The following is a 9429-nucleotide window of genomic DNA, read 5'->3' on the forward strand; positions in this document are numbered from 1 at the left end:
AGATATCCTTCCTTCTATTGAATAAGTAGGGGATTAAAATAAATTTTTAAAAATATTCTGATGTTATTTTATTTAATTGTGCTTTATGAATTGATTTTATCTTTTTGTTTCCAAAGTGGCTCAATATTCTAAATGTTTTGAAATAAATATTTATAGAGATATGTAAGGCTGACCATTTTGTTCATGAGATTGGGTAGGTTTACAGAGTTTGTGAACTAAGCTTTAGTAAGAATGAACTTTAACCAAGACAAGGAACAACCTTTGTAAGTAATGGAAAGAAGTAAAAAGGAAAAAACAAGTAACAAGGAAAAAACTCAATAAGTAATGAGATCCACTTAAACTGGCATGACTTTATGGCTCTATTTTTCTAATTCTTTCACCTGTTGAATAAAAAGTTCATCTATTTAATGAAAAAGATTCTTAAGAAACAGAATGCATCTTAAGTCCATTATATTTCTATTTCTCAGTACAGAATTATTCCATCTGAAGATACTATGAGACATGAAAGACACCAGAAACAAAAGGTTCTATAATATGTGATTCCATTTCTAGGACATTTTTTTTTTTAAAGGCTGACTTTTATTCAAAAGGACAAACTTGCTGACTGCTACCCCCTCATCTAGAGTATTTTTTTTTTTTTCTTTTTAAAAAAATTTTTTGGCCTTTCCACGTGGCATGTGGAATCTTAGTTCTCTGACCAGGGATAGAACCCACACCTCCTGTGTTGCAAGGTTGGTGTCTTAACCCCTGGACAGTCAGAGAAGTCCCTCAATAAACCTGATTTTTATTTTTATTTATTATTTTTTTTTTTAAAGAAAATTATCTTTTGCTTCCTTCTCCACTTCTGAGTCATCTGAGTCTTCCTGTACTTGAACCAGCGGGACCCGCAGACGCCGCAGCAACGCATCCTCGTCGTCCTCCACGTCGCCGAAGACCAGCTCCTCCAGGCACCGCTCTGCTGCCGGCTTGTCCTCCTCTAGCATCAGACGGTTCCGCAGTCGGAGCCGGTTCTCCTCCTCCGCCTCAACTGAGATTGCAGCGGGCGCCGCGCGCGGCCAGGCCAGCGACTTTTGCTGGCATGAGGAGGCAGCCTTTCGGGGCGGCCCGCCCCACCGCGCTCCGGCTCTCCGGTCCGGCCTCACTTGGGTCTTACGGTCCTGTCTCACTCGGCGCCTTCTGTCCGGCGGCATCTTTGGGTTTGAGAAGAAACGCAGGCCCTCACGTGGAATCTCACTGCGCATGCCAATAAACCTGATTTTTAAAAAAATATGTATTTTAGCTTTCGGATCCGCCATCTGCGGTGGAACCGCCGCCAAGATGCAGATTTTCGTGAAGACCCTGACGGGGAAGACCATCACTCTCGAGGTCGAGCCCTCGGATACAATAGAAAATGTAAAGGCCAAGATCCAGGATAAAGAAGGAATTCCTCCTGACCAGCAAAGACTGATCTTTGCTGGCAAGCAACTGGAAGATGGACGTACTTTGTCTGACTACAACATTCAAAAGGAGTCCACTCTTCATCTAGTGTTGAGACTTCGTGGTGGCGCTAAGAAAAGAAAGAAGAAGTCTTACACCACTCCCAAGAAGAACAAGCATAAGAGAAAGAAGGTTAAATTGGCTGTTCTGAAATACTACAAGGTGGATGAGAATGGCAAAATCAGTCGCCTTCGCCGGGAATGTCCCTCAGATGAATGTGGTGCTGGAGTTTTTATGGCCAGTCACTTTGACAGACATTATTGTGGCAAATGTTGTCTGACCTATTGTGTCAACAAACCAGAAGACAAGTAATTGTATATTGGTTAATAAAGATATGAGCTAACATTTAAAAAAAAAATGTATTTTAAAAGATATGCTTCTGTGTCAGTGTGGACACAGAAGCAATGCACTTACCTGAATGTTGGCTGGAAGCCCAGGTCCCTGATTTTCAACCATGGCCATGTCAGGATGGTCTGGGTCAGCAAAGCAATGAAGGCATGACCTCCAACACTAGAGAGCAGGGTTCCATGCTGAGATTAAAAACAATCTGAAATCTCACATGGTACAAATGCAAGAGTTTTGAAAGAGCACATATGTGGGCTTTTAAATACAGAGTGGTGAATGGTATTGCTTTGCTCAGAAGCCCAGGCTTTTGTTGACAGTTGCTTGTTAAGAACTCTTCTAGCAGAGAAGAAGGAAAGGATAAATGGGATAGTGAAATGTTGTATTTTAACATTCCATGGGATGTGATAGATTACGATAAGAATTTAAAACTAGTTAACTTGTTCTAAAATTAAGCCAAGTGTTCCACTGCTCTAAAACTAAAGAACATGAACATTATGTGATGTAGCTGAGGTTCGGCTGTCACTTTTTAAAGACTTTTTTTTAGTTTTTTAATTTTTATTGAGGCATAATTGATTTACTAAATTGTATTAGTTTCATATTACAGCAAAGTGAATCTTTTGTACAAGTACATATACCCACTCTTTCAAAGATGCTTTCCCCATATGGGCCATTACAGTGTATTTGTTGTTTAGTCGCTAAGTCATCTCTGATTCTTTGCAACCCTATGGACTGTAGCCCTCCAGGCTCCTCTGTCCATGGGATTTTGCAGGCAAGAATACTGGAGTGGGTTACCATTTCTTTCTCCAGAGGATCTTCCCAACCCAGGGATTGAAACCACATCTCCTGCATTGGCAGGTGGATTCTTTACATCTAAGCCACCAGGGAAGCCCCTTACAGAGCATTAGTGGCTTTTTAAATGGGCCATATCAGTGAGTGAAAATACAGGTCAACTGATAAACATTCACTTCTTTGGAGACTGTTCATTGGATCACTGATTGTCTAAATTAGCAGTTTCAGAGTCTAAAGGTGAATTTTTTTCTCTGGAAAACTCACAAATTATTTCCTTTCACAGATGATACAATCTGGCAATTGTATTGGCTTTTAAATTTAGTTAGACAAGACTAGCATATATAAGGAGAAGGCAATGGCACCCCACTCCAGTACTCTTGCCTGGAAAATCCCATGGGTAGAGGAGCCTGGTAGGCTGCAGTCCATGGGGTCTCAAAGAGTCAGACATGACTGAGAGACTTCACTTTCACTTTTCACTTTCATGTATTGGAGAAGGAAATGGCAACCCACTCCAGTGTTCTTGCCTGGAGAATCCTAGGGACAGGGGAGCCTGGTGGGCTGCCATCTATGGGGTTGCACAGAGTCGGACAGACTGAAGCAACTTAGCAGCAGCAGTAGCAGCAGCATATATGAATTAAATTTCTTCCAGGTAATGCAGCTCAAACATTTGTAACTTGAATCTGTTTAAAAATATAAAACCAAATGAAAAGTTTTAACTATTTTTATATCCCCTCCCAAATTCTCACACTGAAAAACAAATATAAGCATTTACAAATTATGTGATTTGGTGGAAATGCATTACTTCAGTGCAAAGAATTACCAACTAAACATAAGTAAAACCATAAATAATCAGAGGTCCCACAAAGAAAACAGAGCAGGTGGTCCAAATGGGCCTTAAAATTCCAGGTATTTCTTGTTCAGCTAAAGTTTTTTTCCCTTGACCAAATACTACACTAGATTGATGTTTCGAAACCTAGATTAAATCAAATGGCAGATTCCCATTTAGAATGTAAATTATTCCAGGCTAGAATCTTGATTTCACTTGTACAGATGCTTAAACAGCTTGTCAGTGACGACTTGGTTTTCGATAAAACCTATACACATAGTGAATTCAGAAGAAAACACAATTTTGAGGGCAGGCTGAGTGTGGCATTGACTCCTAAGATTTCTCAGTCTAAACCCAGAGATTACTTTTCCAGATACCTGAAACTGCATGTATAATCATATTATCTAAGACCTTATTTCAAAATTCCTGCTGGGTCATTTCTCAATGGCACCTGCTTATTCACCATAAAGCTACCATGCAGAGTACCTGGTCCCAGCTAATAAGTTCTTAGAATAGTATTCATGTTCTTCTGTTAGGCATTTAGCACTTAATACAAGTGAGTCTTTGGGATAGTCTATACTTTAAAAGGTAGAGTCACCTTGAATTGTTATTTGGTTATGTCCCATGTATTATGGAATCATGAGATTGGCATTTACCAATTTACCCTGTAGCTTCAAGGAAAGTAATAAGAACACTAATTTGTGCTTATATGAAAATAGAATGTTTAAAAATTCAATAGCCCACATTTTTATTTTTTAATGTTGTATTTGTTCTTTTTTTTTTTCTCTAGAAATGCTAGTCAAGTACTCACTATGGAGCAAGAACTAGGGTAAACACCAGGTATATAATCATGCATAAGCTTGACTCTACCCTCACAGGGCTCACACTGTATCAGAGAATAAGTAATTGGTACTAGATAACTGCTTGGGTGGACTCCGGGAGTTGATGATGGACAGGGAGGCCTGGTGTGCTGCAGTTCATGGGGTCGCAGAGTCTGACACGACTGAGCAACTAAACTGGACTGACTAAACTGAACTGATCTGCTTTGTCTAATATTGAATGAAATTTATCAGTTTTTGTATTGTGAAAAGGAAATAGAAAGTAAATATGTTTTTATAGAAGAAACACAATTATTTTATGTGAACTTATTATATTACATGATGGTTGAAAACATGGTCAATGACTTTCAGACTTTCTTCCAAACCTGAACACTAACCCTTTGCATTAGAGATATACTTAATACCCTACACTTGTTAAGTTCATTTTAAAATTTGCTTAGAAGTTAGAATAACCATTAGATGTGAGTGTAGTTGCAGAGATTGGATCTTGAAGAGCTGTGAGCATTGCCATGTTCATTGGAGCACTATTCACAATAACCAAGATATGGGAACCACCTACATGTCCATTGAAGGATTAATGGATAAAGAATATGAGGTATATACATACAATGGAATATTAGTCAGCCTTTCAAAAGAGAAATTCTGCAATATAGGACAACATGGATGAACCTTTATGACATTACACCACAGTCACAGCAGGACAAATGCTGCCTGATTCCATTATTCTGATATATTCCATTATATCAAACTCATAGAAGCAAAGAATGGTGGTTTCCAAGGGCTGGGTAGAGAGGAAAATGAAGAGCTGTATATTTAAACTGGGGATTTAAACTGTATATTTAAATGAGGAACTGTAATATAAATGTGTATATTTCAGTAATGCAACATGAATCAAGTTCTAGAGAGCAGATGTACAACACTGTACTTATGGGTAACCATACTGTATTGTATACTGAAAAATCTGTGAAGAGGACAGACTTCATGTTAAGTGTTCTTACCAGAAAAATGGGGGAGCTCTATGAAAGAAAAAAAAAATCAGTAAAACTATTCTGTCAAATAAATAAATAGAATACCAAAATGATAAAAAACCAAAACCTGAAAATGTATGTCCCTGTTTATTAACTGTGAGAACTCTGAATTTTCTTGCCTAGTTAACAATAAGACCCAAGAGAAAGTTGGTTAAAAATAGAAATATAATTCCATCATCTCTTATGTGAAGCATTATATATAAATAATGCAAAATGCTATGCAGAGAAACTGGAAGAATAAAGAAAGAAATGTATTTTGTTGCTTCAGATTTACATGGTTAAATAAAGAAATGATAAATACCTAAGCTGCTAGTTATAAGAAGCTTGTGACTTGAATATCAAAGACCAGCGGAGCACACCCAAATATTAGCTGTGGACGGTTGAGAAAAAGAGCACCTGCACCAGCTGCAGAGAGAGTCCCAAAGCCCACCCTCCCAGAAGATTTCAGCTGACACTCACATGGCCCACTGCCCTCTGCCCCTGAAGAGAGAGGAAACCACAGTCATCCCGTTATTCTCTGCATGATAAAGTAGTGCACCATTTTGCCAAAATCCAAACTGTATAAGCACTGAAGCGTTTCTAGGCTATGGTACAGAAGGTTGACTTGTGAACTTTGAATGAAAAATCACTTGATCCAACTCTGCAAACTGCACATAGCTTTTTTCTCTTAACATTTGAAATAGACCACCTAAATTTTGGTCTCCATAAAGCAAAGACTGGGAAGGACCCATAGAGGCCATTTTTTCTCCCCTCTTCTCTTCTCTTTGCTAGACGTTAAACTCAGGCTAGAAATCTGGTGTCAAAAGCAAATCCAGACGTCTCCAGGGAGAGCCTTATTAATGAGAAAGACTACCGGAATTGGGAGAAGTGCTGCGATTATTGGAATCTGCAAGTGTCTTAAAATCAATCTGTAAGATTGTCTTAAAATCAATCTATATTTTCAAAGATAATCCTTGCTATTGGCAAGCAGAGGCAAGCAGAACTTTGGAGGGAAGCTGGACAAGCCAGGGGAAGTGACCAGTGGAGTCTGACAGGAAGGCCCCGCTGTGGCCAGCCAATTCCCGGGAGAAGCTGATAAGGAGGGGCAGGCAGTGGCAGAGGGTTTGGGCGCGGTCCACATTTTTCTGTCCTTGCTCAGGGTTGTGGGTGTGCAGGGTGTAGGGACCTGCAGGAAAGAGAGGAGCTGGATTAAAGTTTGGTCAAGAAAAAGCAATAGGTAAGAAATGGACAGTTACAACGTGATCCGGTGAGGTGCCAAGTCTTTCAACCGAAATGTCAGCTCACCCCAGCCCACCCTTCCTTCAAGCCATGTTGTGATGCTCTATCAAGTACGACCTCTCTCTTTGCCCTTGGTTCTATTTTTCTCTACCTCCTCTGAAATATCATTTAAAATATTTCTTCAAGATCCCCGACAGATACCAAACTTCTCTTCCAGAATTCTCTCTACACACTTCTTCCCACTTGTGTGTGTGTTCATCCTCTTCTTTATTTGCTCACTTCCTCATTCATTCACTTATCTGCCCACCAGGAATTTTTGAGCTTCTCTGTGGGAAATTGTGGTGCTAAACTATGGACCCTGGCTCTTTTTTCTAAAAAAAGAAAAATTTATTTTTTATTGGAGGATAATTGCTTTACAATGTTTTGTTGGTTTCTGCTGTACAGCAATGGGAATCGGCCATAACTACACATATATCCCCTCCCTCCTGTGCTTTCCTCCCACCCGCTGGATCTTTGCAGGGCTGACTCTTGAAAATCATACAGCTTACTGGGAAAATGAGACAAATTTGTAGTTTTTAAAGAAATCTATTACAGTTGATATACAATGTTGTGTTAATTTCTGCTGTACAGCAAAATGACTCAGTTATACATATATATATTACTTTTCATATTCTTTTCTATTATGGTTTATTACAGGATATTGAATATAGTTCCCTGTGCTATACAACAGGACTTTGTCGTTTATCCAATCTAGATATAATAGTCTGCATCTACTAATTTCAAACTTCTAGTCTATCCCTCGCCCACCTCCTCTCCCCCTTGGCAACCACAAGTCTGTTCTTTATGACTGTGTGTCTGTTTCTGTTTCATAGATAACATGTCACACTTCCAATTGTAATGTGTGCATGTACGCTAAGTCGCTTCAGTCATATCTCACACTGTGAGACCCTAGGGACTGTAGCCTGCCAGGTTCCTCTGTCCATGGGATTTTCCAGGCAAGAATACTGGAGTGGGTTGCCATTTCCTTCTCCAGGGATCTTCCCCACCCACCCAGGGATTCAACCTATGTCTCTTAAGTTTTCTGCATTGGCAGGCAGATTCTTTACCATTAGTGCCACCTGCAAAGCCCCATATAAGTGATACCATGTAGTAATAAATTTGTAGTTTTAATAGTTTGTGATAAAGATTGTAAAAATTCTGACCCTGACTCAAATGGAACCTAACCCTAACCAAATGGTTATCACCAGGGTTGTTTTTGCCTCCAGGGGAAAGATGGCCATATTTGAAGACATTTTTTGTTGTCATGACAGGATGAGGGAGTTGCTAGTGGGATTTAGTGGGCTGGAGACTGGAGAATCTGCTGAACATCCTACAACACACAGGACAGTATCCCCTCCCTGCACCCCCACCCCATGACAAAGAATTATCCCCTCTCAGTATGTCAGTAGTGTGAGGATGAGAAACCCTGACCCAAGCCCTCGCCCAACTAATGGAGTGGTTGGAAGCACATGTGGCCACAGGACTCCTCCTTAGGAGAGCGCTGTTTTATAATATACATTATACAGATGTCTTTCCAGTGTGTTCCCACGATGTGCTGGGAGCTAAGTAGTCAACTGTCAAATTTCTTACTACTCTCAGCTTGCTTTCTTCAAGTTTAGTCGTCCAGTCATGTCTGACTTGGCAACTCCATGGACTGGAGCCCGCCAGGCTCCACTGTCCGAGGGATTCTCTAGGCAAGAATACTGGAGTTGGTTGTCATTCCCTTCTCCAGGGAGTCTTCCTGACCCAGGAATCAAACCTGGGTCTCCTGCATTGCGGGTGATTCTTACCATCTGAGACACCAGGGAAGGCTTTCTTTCTTAAAGATGTGGTTTAATTTACATGCTTCTTTAAGTCAGCAACCCAATCCTACTTCACTTAGTTTTGCCTAAAAATTTGACACTAAGTAAGGTCTTCCCTATCACCAAGAGACTATAAAGACTGTTTGTGTTTAATGGGCTTGTATAGAATACATTTTATGAGAATTTTATCTTTTGTACACATGGCCTAAGTAAGGGTACATTACCTGGAGAGAAGACGATTTTTTCCCCTGCTTCTCCCCAGGACCAAGTACTTACAGAGGAAATACGTGGAGGAGAACCAACCAGAACAGTTTTCTAGGAGTCAAAATAGAATTTCCAGAAAGGGAAATGAGAAGAATATGAGCTCAACAATGGGCCCTAAAATGCTCAATAAATAAGTGGGTGTGGAACACCCCAACTTCAAAAACAATTATCTTCAAAGTCTTATTTGATATGAAGGCTTTGTTTCTTCAGGAAGGTCCGTGCGCATTGTTGGGCTAATTTCAAAGCTGGCTTTGGGTTCTTCCCAGACTCTAGGATATTAACTCCTGCATCAGCCCACCTTCCCTCTCTCTCTGCATGCTACTCCTTCTGGAAAAGTGTTTCAAATTTCACAATATGTTCTAGGAACAAGGAAAGGTGTGTGGATACACATCTAAAACCACCAAAGACCGTAGCTTCTCAGCTGGGAGGGAAGTTTTACTAAAACAAAATGCTCAGGAGGGGTGGAAGGTAATATCCCCTCCAGTAACAGAAGCTGGAGGCCCTCCACCCCCTAGAGACCTTCCCAAGGCTTCTCCAGGCCACTTGGTCTCCCTGGCTTTTTTCTACTGGACAAGATGCAATGTCAGAAATCTGTCTGTAGTAAATAAGGATGAAACAGACATGTATCAGACAGCTCAAGGAAAAGCTGTAAACACTCAGGTTCACCATGTCCTCTTGAAGGGCCTGGGCCTTTCTAGAATGCTGTTTGTCCTCTGCTGTCATTTTCACCAAAAATCAAGGATTACTGTTCATTTGCTAAAGGCAACTGTGTCCTTGTTCTTACTAATGACAACTGAGTGAAA

General features: G+C 40.3%; 1 protein-coding gene across 1 annotated transcript; it reads left to right on the top strand.

The window, feature by feature from the left end:
• Positions 1-1269: 1269 nt before the first annotated feature.
• LOC133230066 (ubiquitin-ribosomal protein eS31 fusion protein-like) lies at positions 1270-1834 on the top strand. The gene has a single exon (XM_061386942.1). It carries the CDS (start codon positions 1318-1320, stop codon positions 1786-1788), a length of 471 nt encoding a protein of 156 aa, XP_061242926.1. The 5' UTR covers positions 1270-1317; the 3' UTR covers positions 1789-1834.
• Positions 1835-9429: the final 7595 nt, after the last annotated feature.

Source organism: Bos javanicus, chromosome 2 (assembly GCF_032452875.1).
Source record: "Bos javanicus breed banteng chromosome 2, ARS-OSU_banteng_1.0, whole genome shotgun sequence".
In the NCBI taxonomy this organism is placed as follows: domain Eukaryota; kingdom Metazoa; phylum Chordata; class Mammalia; order Artiodactyla; family Bovidae; genus Bos; species Bos javanicus.

Coding starts and splice junctions, on each gene's coding strand:
- LOC133230066 (XM_061386942.1), top strand. CDS start 1,318: ATGCAGATTTTCGTGAAGACCCTGACGGGGAAGACCATCACTCTCGAG.